This window comes from Pyrus communis, chromosome 14 (genome assembly GCF_041283825.1).
Source record: "Pyrus communis isolate YQ-2024b chromosome 14, ASM4128382v1, whole genome shotgun sequence".
Classification (NCBI taxonomy): Eukaryota; Viridiplantae; Streptophyta; class Magnoliopsida; order Rosales; family Rosaceae; genus Pyrus; species Pyrus communis.
The window spans coordinates 12,800,936-12,815,435 of NC_142578.1; the positions used below are offsets into that span (position 1 = coordinate 12,800,936).

Consider the following 14,500-nt stretch of genomic DNA (forward strand, 5'->3'; position numbering starts at 1 on the left):
GATTGAGTTAAGTAAATTCTTGGCAGGAGTATCATGCTTTTCAAAGTTACAAATGTTTTTTCAATGCTTATGATTTTCACAGAACTTAATGATCTTTGTGATGCATCTCTATCATGCTTTTCATAGTTAAGGAACTTGAGAAGAATAATTTGGTTGCGTCGCTAAGTCCAATTCAATGAACTTAGGAAAATCTAAGAGTTCATTAGTGTTGTTCACAGTTAATTTGGAGCATCGTCATTCATGGTTTATAAGAAGAATAACTGCAAATCGATTTGTATGCATATGATTCATGTGTGGAGAAGAATCATTTAGCTATCCTTTCATCCATATTTCATTCACAACTTAATTTAATTTCTGCCATTTACTCTTGTTTTTATTAAATTTGTCCAAAATCCCCTCAGTCATTAATGTTTTGTTGTTAGTTTAACTTAGTTTTTAGTTTTATAAGTTTAATTTGTGCTGATTAGCATCCCTTCTAATCCCCAGAATAGAACAATTCCTACTTACTCGTACTACGATTGCATAATTTATAGGATTTAATTTGTGTGTTAGTTTCTACCACATCACAAATTGGACAAATCATCCAGGCATGTAGACACGGATTGCCTCAAGATGACCAAAAAGGTGGTCTCAAGATGACCTATGCAATGAAAGCAGCGGTGTTAATCAATCACAATCATTTAGTCTAAATTGCAATTTTTGTTCCAACTTTCATCAAAAGTTGCATGTGAGGCTCACACATATAGGGTTAAAATATGCCTGACTACTTTTTTGGATTAAGAAACGACGTTTTAATTTGCCCATGCATGTAAGAATCAATTTTTGGAAGGAAAGGAATAAAATTAGATTGAAACTTTATATCAATTAGTATTTAAGGAAAATGTTAGGGAGAATATATTTTTGTAGTACATTGATTTACAATATGATGTGTACATGCCACGTCAATTAATGATTTATCTCATTGAATGTTGGTTGTATGGAATAAGGATCCCTCTTTGAATCCTCTTTGTGAGGATCCTGGGGATCCTTTAATCATGTCCGTTCATCATACATCGTGCGGCCATAAATCATTTTAAATTTTTATTTAAAATTAAACACAAACAGTACAATGTATGATAAACAGACTGCACAATGTACGATAAACAGACATGATTAAAAGATCCCTGGAATCCTCTTTAAAGTTTAATGGCACATTTACTTACTTGATATGAAGATGAGGATGAAGATGAGGAATTCCCTAACATAGTCAGTAAATTTTCTTATAATCACAACTACATTTAACACCTTTTGCGACAAACAAACCTACGTCGTGCAAAGAAATAATTTGTTGCATAACAAATTGGGTGACAAAGCCTACACTTGTCCCGTAAAGCTCGTGAAGATAGGGTTAGAGCGACAAAGAAATATAAGTCGTCGCACAAGAGACTTAGAAGGTCGTTTTTTTTTTTTTTTGAAACGGACGACGGTGTCTTCGATATCTTTCATCTGTGTTTTGAATCTAGAGAGTCTCACTCATCTTTAGCTCGCAAACTTTTCCGAAAGTCTTTCACTGACGCGCATATCTTTAGGACACTATCCCAGACTAGATCCATGAAGTAGGCATCTTCATCAATTGGTGTGATGGCACGATTGCTGGGTGATCGTCTAGGAAAGGTTTCCATGTTGGTACACTGATATGGTCGAAAGGAATATGAGTTCACTCTTAATTGAAAGCACCCATTATTAGAACCAAATAGCGCACCACGTCAGATGGTGGAGGCACAAATTCGAGCAACTTGCAAAATAGAAAACAATTGTGAGAAAGCCTAAGATCGGGGGGAGGGGGGAAGGTGTTGGCCAAAGACTCTGACGGTCAAGTTAGCAAGCAGTTTTAGGCTCAAGCAGTGGACACGAGAATTAGAGTATTGAGATTGTGTTAGCATAGCCGAACCCTATATGCAAGTATTTATACTATGGGGAGAGTTTTAGGATATTATCCTCGTTCCAAGCCGGGAGAATCCTAGAGAATATCTACAAGTAGATATTGCATCCTCTTAGGAGTTGTGATTACTTGCAGCGCATACCAATCCCTAGATTGTAGGAACTCCAAGACTTATAAGAAATCTAATTGTGTCCATAACTAGGTTAGATCTCGTGTCTTGTGGAACAAGCATGGTTATCCAGCGAAGTCGCTCGGACTTTGCCCTATTGCCCTGGAACAGGGTGATGGTGGCACCGTTGTCCCATCTAATCTAGCTCTGCTTGGAGCTGGTGAGTCTATTACCGGACTTTTGAGGTATCAATATTCGGATCAGTCTTACTCCGACCCTAAAAAAACCATGATCCCACAAATTGATCAGGTGAGCATGATTCTTTTTCAGAATAGCCATATCCGCCAATTCGTTAACAACATAACAAGAGGGGAAAGAAATCTCGTGTTAAATACACTATGTAATTGGCACATGATTTCGAACGAGTTGTTTGAATTTCATGTGAAACTATTTTTACGAACAAATTTCACGTGAAATTTAGATTACGTTAAAGTGACACATGCATGCCTTTTTCGTTCCATAAAGAGGGGGCCAAACTGTCACAAAGGACCGATACAAAGGAACCATATATACTGCATACTGTATAATTGTATTGTTATGAAATAAAGATTATAATGGTTATAGAAGCTATTTATTCATCCTCCTGTGAGGCTTTTTATTTTATTTTTTTGTAAGGACGAGTGGCGGATGACGTTCTTTTTTTTTTTTTTTTTTTTTTTTTTGAAGTTTAGCATCTCTAAAAGATGATGACAACTTATATGTCACGGGTTTACTGCTTGTGACATTCCAATTCAATGATATATTGTCAAATGGAGAAAAAACTTGCACATGATAATACATTATTAAACAAGGAAAGCCACATGACGATAAACTCATTTCATGTAAGGCATTCTCCTAAAAGATAGGCACATCATGTTATACCACGCATGCAAAACCCCTTACATGTTGACAAGGTTTTTTTGTCTGGTTGAAATGGACAACGCTTGGGAGACCAAATTTTTAAACCATATTGGCAAATAAAATGATGTATCACCAATAAAAAATAAACACGTTAATCAACACGTAAGTAATAATCTAATCATCAACATCCACATATTTGGTTCACAAAATTTGATTTAGAAATTAGTCTTAAACAAGTTGAACTCCACCAATATTTTAGTGAAAAGAAAGTGTTGCATACTCCCTCCGTCATACCTTAAACTTTATAACTATAAAAATGAGTAAAGTATAATTAAGGATGTTGTCATTGGCATTCTGGAAAGAAGATAAAGAGTTAGAAAGAGTGTCCAATAAAAATTTTAAAGTGTCAATAAGAACACCTTTAAACAAATACTACACGAATTAAAGTCAATTGCCTTATCTTTTAGAGAGATAATAAGTATTTAGAACTATACAGAGAAATTATCACATCAGCCATCAAAGTACAAATTTTACCTTGGATGTTAGCAGCCTCCTTAAACTAATCCGATCCCTAGCTTTTGTATATAATTTTAAATTTGATTCATCAATCATGAAGTTATAAAGTTTTTTTTTTTTGAAGTTTTGAACCCAAGTGGTGCGGCCTAAGCAATACAAATGAAAGCAACTTAATGATGGAGAAAAAAAAAGAATCTAAGATATACATAGATTATTACTAATACAGATGGCAAAATTTGAAAACGAGTTTTGGAGAGATTTTTCAGTATCTTTGAAACACAACATAACACATTACATGTTATTATACAAGTGGTGAGATATTTATATTAAAAAATTAACAAAAACTTAAATAATAAACCTAACTTCTCTCTACTTATACAATAACACGTAATATATCACTCGTGTTCAGGACACAATGAATGATTTCTCCTCTTTACTAGTCTTTCGGTTGGGCATCCAGTGAGCTTTTGAGTCTCATCTCTCCGCAGAATATGCATCGGTTTCACATCATTGTCCATGCCTTGCTAGCTTCCTTTTTCCTATCGCCTTTCTTCTTTCACGGGCAAAAATAAATGCTTTTTCATGAAGGTTAAAGGGCTTTGTCTATCTTTCTCAGAAGTTTCATATTGTTTTACATGAAATAGTACGTTTCTTAAGAGCTAAGAAGTTAATAAAAAGACAAAAGGACGTTATCTAATAGATGATCATATATCCATGATATTCTGGTACTTACTCGTGTAATTCTCACAAGAGGGAACTCAAAAATTGACAAGATTTATATCTCGTGTCTTTCTCAAATTATACTCGTGTAGAGATGATTCTTTCTACCATACAACAATTTATACACATTATGCATTACACATTTAGCTGTGATTTATCATTTTTATAGTTCATACAGAACAACACACTATTAAATTGTAAACAAAACAAAAAGTTACAATATAAGTAGATTTGTAGAAAGTTGTACAAAAAATTATTAATTCTATATCACGAGAGATAATAAGCAACTGATTTCCATATTGTAAGAGCTTCATCTAAGGTGATCAATTTCAAAATCATGAAAGTGGTATTAAATTATTGATAATTTGACAACTATTGAATTAATAGTCTTTATAAATCTTAGGACCAAATGAGTGGCTTATAAAGTACTCATGTCTTAGGTACCACAATGTTATTTTTAATCGCATAATTATTTCCCAACACTTTTAAATAAATGTTTAAATATTATGTTCGGTAGCTAATTATATTTGATATCACAGAGAATTTGTCAAAGGAAATGATAAGATGAAGTTTAATATATAATAAAAATTCTTCTTTTTTGGGTAAATTACATTTTACCCTCTTAGGTTTGGAGTCGATTTCAATTCTTAACAATATCTTTAAAACATTTCAATTTCATGCATTTACTTATCATTTTATTTCAATTTCATACATCCGTTAGGGTAAATATTATTATATTTTAAATGCATAAAAATTATTTTTTTTACCACATGGCACAAATGTGGCAACCACATCAACACAAATATGGATCACATATTTGCCACGTCATCACTTAACGGTTTACTTAATACATTTTCTAACAGATGTATGAAATTGAAATAAAATGGTAAGTAAATGTATGAAATTGAAATGTTTTAAAGATGTTGTAAAGAATTGAAATTGATCTCAAACCTGAGGGGTTAAAATGTAATTGATCTTTTTTTTATTTTTTATATTGGACTATTTCATGAATATAAAATACATGTGATCATAAATGTCTGCTCCGATAACCTTAAAAGCTAATGAGAGCTAATGAAGAATTACAAATATCATCTCTGCTTCTCTCATCGTGAAAGGCTAATGACATTTCCAGAATCAAACCTAGTAAGAATGTTAACCAAGTAGAGCCCCATCAATATATTGTCGAAATAAACTGCCGAGCTTATTTAACTAAACAAAATCAAACTTCAACAGACTCGTATGTATGTATGTATGTATGCATGTATGTATATACAGGTATATCAGGCCCTTTATCCAAATGAATCCCATTTTTGGGTAAAAATAGGGACTAGTTGTAGACTTTTAGAGCACACTCTACGTCGAATTCAAACAATCCGAACTGTCTGCTCTGCAAGTCTTAATTTATAGATCATCATTGCAAAGATTCAATTTAATCCGAAACAATTTGACTATTTAATTATCACATTGAAATTTCATTGTTTCATAAAGAACAAAATATTCGTCAATTTCTTTGAACTCCATTAGATGCATCAAATATATCCGATTTGGCTAGTATTTTGCAAGAATGATCTATAAGGTAAAACTTAAAAAAATAGACGGTTCGGATCATTAAAGTTCGATGTGATGTAGGTCCAACAATTAATCCCCATTTTCATTAAAAAATGGGCATCACTTCTTTAATGGCTTTATATATATATATATATATATATATATATATATGTATGTATGTATGTATGTATATATATATATGTATGTATGTATGTGTGTGTGTGTGTGTGTGTGTGTGTGTGTGTGTGTGTATTAGTTGTTCTGCGCCTAACACTTAGGAAATTAAATATGTAGGACTTACTACATGTAGTAGTGTCTGGCATTGATATATCAATACACACCTGGTGATGCAAGTACTAATCAAGACGTTACATCTTAACAATCTAATAATGTGTTTGATCACTAGCTAGGATAGAAATTCAAAAAGGGTGTCTTTATTGGCAACCAATTTTAATTTAAGTTCACTCATATTTTAATTAAACTTAAATTTTTCATTTTAGCCTTAAACAAAAGGACCCAAAAAAAAAAAAAAAAAAAAGAAGCATTAATGGAAAGCTATATGTTGGATTAATCACATTCGCACACCACCGTGAGTGACAAAGATGCACAAACTCATTAACTTGTAAAAGAACACACAACCATGAGTAAGCCTTGGATCGGGGGAAGGGGGGTTGTGTGTGTGTGTGCGTGCTGGTCAAATGCTCTTCGATGGTCAAGTTAATAAGAAATATTAAGATTCAAGCAGTAGGCAAGAGAATAAGTAGGCAGAGATTTCTTTACCAGAGATGAACCTTAGAATGACACATTTATACCAGTCGAGAAGATGACCTTTTACGATAGTAGAATTCGTATTAAACCGGGAGAATCCATGAGGATATCTAGAAATTAGATATTGCATCCTCTTCTGAAGGTGATTACTTGCAGTGCACGTCAATCCTTAGAACGTAAGGACCCCAAGTTTATAGGAAACCTGCTGATTCCTTGCTGGATTAGTTTCCCGAATCTTTTGAAACAAGAATGGTCTATCTCAACAAAGTTGACGAAGTTCGCCCACTTATTCTGGAATAGGATGATGGTGGCATCATTGATCTGTTTAGTCAGTTCTGCAAAGGAGGCTGTTGAGTCTATGACCGGACTTCTGAGGTAGTTCTACTTCGATTCATCTTACTCCAGCCCTGGAACACCATAGTCCCACAATTGCTCCTAATTAGGCATTGGAAATGACTTGTTCCCCCTGAGGATGGGTAGTTACCCAAAGACCATGTCTTTCAGAGTAAGTCGGAATACGTACCGTTTTCTTCCTTTCAAATGCTTGGCATCTTAACTTTTTCAAAAGGCTGGATACTTGAAGAAATATTTTAAAAAGTTAAGACCAATTTAAAATAACACTAAAATTGGAGGGTTTTAGTTACTTAATCATTGAAATCAAGTATTATGTTATCTGATTTGTTTTGATAAACAAGATTATCTCAGATTATTCTTATTCCCACTCAACTTCTCTTTCCGTATACTCTTGGGCAAAATAAGAAAAACACAAGCAAATAGTCGCGCCCAAAACACTATTCAAGTGATCACTTTTCTTATGTTTTTATAATCTTCTCAAGATGGGTGGAAAGAAACCCATGCAATTGGTATTGTACTAATTGGTGTTGTCCCAATGAGCTTGATAGGTTTTAACTTGCTGTTACAATTAATTCAAACGTTTGGTGCTCTTCCACTGAACGAATACAGAAATAGTCATGGATAAATGCGAGTGAATGAATTGGGTCAACTCCTAGCATTTTAAAAGTTTTCAATAGACAATTACTAATGTTTTCAATAAGTGTGTATTTGTGGACTGAATTGGGTTAACTTGTTAATTTTACAAGTTTCTAAACAATGATTAGGTGAACTTGTTACCACCAGTAAATGGTCCTCTATCATGGTAGTGAAGAGGAGTATTATCCTTGCACCATGGCGTGGGTTCAAACCTTGTTGACTCTCTAACATAACATCTAATCTAACAAATCTATCGTTTAACCCAAAAAATAAAAAATAAAATAAAATAAAACTTATTACCTCTGTGAATTTAACTTAGTCAAGCCACCCATTAAAAAACCCTCTATTTGCCACTTAGTACTACGGTTTAGTGGTTCCTCTTCACTTGTAAGTGAGAGGTCTTAGGTTTGATTCTCGCGAAAGGAAAATTTGAACCGTTATATTACTAGCTCATTGTAAGACTTGGCTCATCTCACACCTTAATGTAGATAATATCGTTTGTTTTAAAATAAAAAAATAAAAAAATAAATCCTCTCTTATATTAAAAATAATAAAAAGGGAACTAGAAATCATTTCCTACCGACCATCTTATTATCTTTTCAAGTGCTGGAATCCATTCGAATAATGCCGGCTTTATAATCGTACTATATTTTGAAAAATAAATATATAAACAAGGCTTGAAATAACTCATTCTTGGTGTAATCAACGTATTATAAAAAATTCTTTCGACATGACATTTTGCCTAAAAGGAAAATGCTAAGAAAATTATTTTTTTAGATCATATTTGAAAATCATATATGGTGTAGCAGTTGACGATTTTAAAAAAAAATTCTTTCTCTAGTGTCATCCTACCTAAAATTATGCATTTAAAGAGCCTTGCGTGACCAACCAAAACGTAAGCAGTGTAATCTTGTTTATTATTGGATAAAATAAAATAAAAAAAAATGTAATCTTGTTTATTAAATAGTCAACAAGCCATGGCTACATTTACTTGGCAACGCCCATGCAATTTCCTAATATGGCTTTGTTTATCTTAATATGATAGTCTAGTTCCACCCATGCATTTTCCTTCTGAGATAAATCAATATAACATGTTCCAAAATATCATATATTTTTTGAGAGTTGTGTTCTTTAAGAACCTGGACGACACGTGAAAGTAAACCCAGAACTTTTCATTTTTTTCTCTAAGGAGCTGCTATTCACATTTTTTTACTGGATCACTTATCATAATTATCAAAACCATATTTGGAAAGCATAAACTTAATCACATCCATTGCATCCTGCTTAAATATTGCCTAAAGAAATTGATAATTGAACAACATAACATGTGCGACTATCTTTTGAAGTATAATAGGGGGTGGGGAGTCGTTAAGCCTCATAATGGACTAGCCATAATAATTTTGGTTTTGATGAGAATCGAAACTAAGATCTCTTACTTACAAGTGAAGAGAAATATTGTTGGACCATAATACTAATTGTCAAATACAAATATTTTAGAAGCGAGAAATTTATGTTGCACTATCTTGAAAACAAATTCATAATGTTATAAAACCATCATTTTCTTCGCTATTTACCCTCTTAAGCTTCATCAATTAATTGATGATTCCTATAATTATTGGACCGACCATGTTGAGCCACGTGTAAAATATGCCACGTGGAGTGAAATAAGGGCCAGATCACACTTGATGAACAACTAATTCGCTTGAGTAGAGACGCAAAGAAGATCCAAATTAGCGTAAGCGCCAAACCTACCCATCTCTCTCAAATCCATCCGACGGCTGCCCCTTTGCTTCAGCCACCACGCCCAATCCTCAGCCGTCCAATCCTTAAGCGCTCTCCACATTAGTTTATCAGCCTTGTCTCCCAGTCTAGGCGCTGTTTTGTTGTTGAAGTCTAAGTTGCAGGTCGTCTAGGCTTTTCCTCTCTCTCCTTCTCTCTCTCTCTCTCTCTCTCTCTCTCTCTCTCTCTCTCTGCATTTTCCTCTGCAAGTACTCTGAGCCTGCAAATTTCACCGTTTCGGCCATTGGGTTCACAAAAAGTTCCAAGCCAAGCAAAAGCATCACATTTTTCTAGATACCGATTTGCTCGCAATGGTAAAGTTCTTGTCTTTCTTTCTGATAAACGCACCCCATTTGGTCATTTTTTCTAATATCCCCCATTTCCATCTGCATTTTGACTTTTTGGGTTTCATAAATCTTACAGGACAGGACAATGCTGGTGCCGCCATGGCTGGAGCAGTTGCTCAACACATCATTCTTCAGAGTCTGCCGTACACATGGAGACGCCACCAGAAGTGAGTGCAACATGTTCTGCTTAGATTGCAGTGGAGACGCTTTCTGCTTTTATTGCAGGTCCTCCGGACACAAAGATCACCAAGTCATTCAGGTAAAATCCTGATTAATTTTTCCACCAACCCTCTTCCTCTATCTCAACATTTTTTTTTTAGAAAGCGGGTTAGGCCAGTTTGTCAGGTTAATGTCTCTGCCGCCTTCCACCAAGTTCAAATCCCCTTTTTCGATTAGAGTGGTTTAGGGTATCACATTGTTCGAAACAAAAAACCAAAATTTCCCCATATTTTTGTTGGCGTTGTGATATTCAAATTTCATAATTTTTTTGGTGGGTTTTTTGCAGATAAGGAGATCTTCATACCATGATGTGGTGAGGGTTTCAGAGGTGCAGAAGGCATTAGACATAAACGGAGTTCAGACATACGTGATAAACAGCGCCAGAGTTATGTTTCTGAATGAGAGGCCTCAGCCGAAGGCTGGGAGTAAGGGATCTCCCCACATTTGTGAACTCTGTGGCAGAAGCCTCTTGGATCCTGTTCGTTTCTGCTCACTCGGCTGTAAGGTTAGCATTTCATTAATTTAATTTTATTTATTTTTCCAAAAATCAAATTCAAAAACAACCCTCTTTCTCTTGCTTGCTTCGCTTCACATTGTGCTCATAAATTTATTCCCACATTTATCTAATTTCCATCACTATCACCATCATTTACCCACCACTGACAATGATCATTCTCATGAGCCACCACATTTTATCACATTCATTAAATTGGAATTTTTTTTACGAGAAGTGGTTTTTGCACTATGTTCTCTCTGGTTTTTCTTTTTTCTAATCATTAGATTGAATAAATTCAAGAAAAAAACAAGGGACAGAAACACAAAACGGAAATGTGAAAATCACGACCCTTTTAGATTGGTTGATGGAGTGTAAATTTGTAAATAAAAGTTACCATCTTTCTTAATTTTTTGTTATTTTGGTTGGCAATGGTGAAGCTTGCGGGAATAAATAGAAATGGGGATGCAAACTTTACCTTAGAGGCGAAGGATGAGGAGGCAATGGGGAGGAGAGAAGAGTTGCGTGAAGGCTCACAACAAGACATATGCCCGCCCACGCCGCCTCCACCTCCTTCCACAGCAAGAAGAAGAAAAGGCATTCCTCATAGGGCACCCTTTGGCTCCTAATTTGCTCAAATGCCCTCCAACTTGAAACAAATTATTTTCCACCCCAGCATCGCAGTCTTTTTGTTCAACAAAGTGAAGGGTGCAAACTACAAAGCCTTTGGAATTTGAGGGAGGTCGAGGTGGAAGTGGGTGACAAAAGAAAAGAAATGGGGGTACATTGGTATTGGGGTATGGAATAGGATCCTATCCAGATTTTTTTTTTGTGAGGATCCTAAGAATGAGTTCATCTTATTCGTTCATCAATCATCTTGCGGTCAGAAATTATTTTAAATATTTTATTTAAAATAGAACACAAACAGTACCTAACGAAACGAAAGCTGACCGCATGATGTACGATTAACAAATAAAATGAATTTATTCTTAGAATACTTACAAAAATGATCTGGAAAGAACCATCATCCAGCAATATTAGGGTACAGGAAGAAGATAAAAATATATTCCTTTTGGGTTTTGGGTGGCAGAAAATAAAAACTTAGAAATTATCTCAATTGTGATGAAAGATGCAATAATGCATAATCGTTATTGATAGTTGCAAGGTGTACATGTCAATTAAGAAATTAAAAGCTAGTCTTTGTGGAATCCGATTTTTAGTTTTCGTGGGCCCACCCACCACATGGGCGCCGATTACACAAAGAAACATCATCTTTTTGTTCTTTAATTCAATGGTAATGGGGCTAATCAACTTTATACGACCGTTTGCCTAAGTTTGGGGTAAATCCACATTGTATTTGTGTTCCTATCCATTTCTGCCGATGTGACCAAAGAACCTGCAAAAACCATTGCTTATTAGCAAGAACATGAGTATGTAACGAGTTGTAAATTTGATAGTTAATTGACAACCAACATAATTTCTTTTCAGTTTAGCGTAAACAAAGTTGAGTTAAATTTCGATCAACTCGTCAAAACATGATTTAAAATGTGAATGTACACGAGTCAACCCACCGACTAATGACGGAACCAGGGTGACAGAGTAACTTGGCGTGGAAACTTGAGTCAGGCTGTTGGGATGACAGTTTAGTCTAATTCGAGGCTAAAGTAGGTAAATTCAAGTAGAAGTAGTGTCTATAGAGTGCAAATTTTGTTCACCACCCTCAAGTGGTGGTAATGCTCACTAACCTATTTATCACCGTTAGATGAGTTTGAATTTTGAGATTTGTGCCTATCTATTACACGAATCTCGAAATTCAAACTCATCTAACTGTGATAAATAAGGTGATGCCTATATATATCTAACCTTCCACGTTGTTTCAAAATAACAAGCTCAACTCTTAGGCCTGGCATTTATGTTATATTTCTTGTGTGCGTATCGTTTTCGTGTCGTACTCAATATATTAACGGATCTTGTTGTGTAACACCTGTTAAAATGAACGGGTAATATGAAATGACCTGAACTCGACACGTTAATGTTAATGGATAATATGACCTGACTCGTTACCCATTAAATAAAATATATTTAAACAAATAAATAATCAAATGAAAAACTTAATACCATATGGGTATATACATACCACATCATCACTTCCATATCCCAAAATAAGAGCCTAATGAAAAAGCCTTAGTATTCGCACTTATAAATTAGTTATTATAATTTTTTTTAATGTGTTTGGTAATTTTAAGTTACTTTGATATTTTTATTTTTTAATGTTTTTATAATGCTTTAATCTCATTTTTAAGAGGGTATAATATGCATGAGTATGATTGTATGAGAGAGAGAGAGAGCAAAAATCTTTGTTAGGTCGTTTACAATATTAGTTTTGACAAAAAATATACAATACTAGTTGATTTGAATTTTGGACAACAAGTCAAGTAAATTTTATCTCAGTAATGATAATAAGAAACTCTTATGATAAAAATAAATAAATAAAACTTATTTTTTTAAAAACTTATATAGAATAATAATACAATAATACATATTTAATATACAATATATACACTATGACTATATGACTACTGTATTTATAGTAAGTTTTTTTTAGTAGTTTAACTTTAAAATCATCAAAATAATTTTTTTCTTAATGGGTTGAAATGGGTTACTTGCGTGTAAACCCGTTAAGGATTTGTTATTAACAGGTTTTTTACAGGTGACTAGATAACAATCCGATTAGTTATCATATTGATCCGAAACCCTTTATTTTATGTCATTTTTGTATCGTATTAACGGATCGTATAAAAAATTATCAAGTCTATCAACTCTCATAATGAAGAATCATGTAAACCCTTTTACATGTGTCAAAGAGTTTACCTTAAACTTAAAGTATTGTACCAAGTGATAGGAGAACTTTTTTCAATGGCAAAGACAGTGACCAATGTTGGTTGTGGCACCGCCTAAATTTTGTAAAGAAGGGGAGTGCAACATGTAGGTGGGGCGGATGGGGATTGATAGGTACTAAGGGATCACATGGTGTCTCTTCAACTATTTAACTAAGAAGTTAGGTGTGGTATTAACATTTATGATATAATTAGTGTGATCATTGACCTTTTTTCTGTACATCATGATTGAAGTTGTATCAACCCTCCAATGTTTTTTATGTTTTGTTAGCAAAGTACAATGTACAATATATAGTTATTTGGGTTAAGACCAAAAACATTTTATGCCCTTAGCTTTTTTTTTTTTTTTTTTAAATGGGATCAATGTGTGGCTTTGATATGGCAATCCATCTTTTTGAGGACCGAAAAGACTCACAGAAATATTTTAATTTGCCACTGGCTACCATCATGCGATTCACCAGCACCAGAAATCGAACTTAGAACATACCATGTAGAATATAAGCTTGAAATTCATCCTCAACCACAGGACCAACCGGTGATGATTTTTTTATACACTATGCTAGATCGTGATAAAATCCATCACATGCCACATGAATTTTCATAACCAGAAGTAGCAAAATAATTAATTTAGAGAGTTTTAACGAAAAGCCTACTGTACTATTCACTTTAACGAAAAATCATATTTTTACACTAAAAAGTCAATTCTGGTACTATTCACTTTACCCTTTATTTTGTCCTTATCGTTAAAACTCAAAGTTTTCAAACCTTTTTCATTAATTTTCTTATAAATTTATCCGGAAACAGTGTTACTGGCTAAAAATGTCTATGCAGAATGTCAGAGTCTGGCAATGTAGTACAAGTACTGATTGATTCAAAAAGCCAATCTGTTCAGTGAATCTTGGTAATAATTAACTACTTTCTCTCTTTTTGCCTTCTTTCTTCTCTCTTGCAGACGTCAACTGCAGCTCTTTGCATAATGAAGTAAGGAACTTGTGCCAACGCTGCCAAAGTATTAAAATGTTACGTTCATTCAACTTACTCAATGTTGTTGATAATTACAAGTGTATAATATTGTCTAAGTAATATAATGATAAGTAAAATGTCGTTCAAATAAGAATTGGATTAACTTAAATTTACTATTGAGATTGACTTCAAACTAAACTTAAATAAAAGAAAGATTACGTTGATAAATTCAAATATACAAAGAAACGAAACGAAACGAAAGTAAAAATAACAATTGATTGAACACGAAATAAAAGTGAATGAATTATAAAAGATTAATATATGGAAGCA

At 33.8% G+C, this 14,500-nt stretch overlaps 1 protein-coding gene across 1 annotated transcript; it reads left to right on the plus strand.

Moving 5' to 3' along the window:
* The first annotated feature begins 9,209 nt into the window (after positions 1-9,209).
* LOC137713885 (protein RGF1 INDUCIBLE TRANSCRIPTION FACTOR 1) lies at positions 9,210-11,518 on the plus strand. The gene is made up of 4 exons (XM_068453237.2): positions 9,210-9,565; positions 9,675-9,857; positions 10,104-10,322; positions 10,751-11,518. Exons 1-4 carry the CDS (start codon positions 9,563-9,565, stop codon positions 10,937-10,939), a joined length of 594 nt encoding a protein of 197 aa, XP_068309338.2. The 5' UTR covers positions 9,210-9,562; the 3' UTR covers positions 10,940-11,518.
* The last annotated feature ends 2,982 nt before the right edge of the window (positions 11,519-14,500 follow it).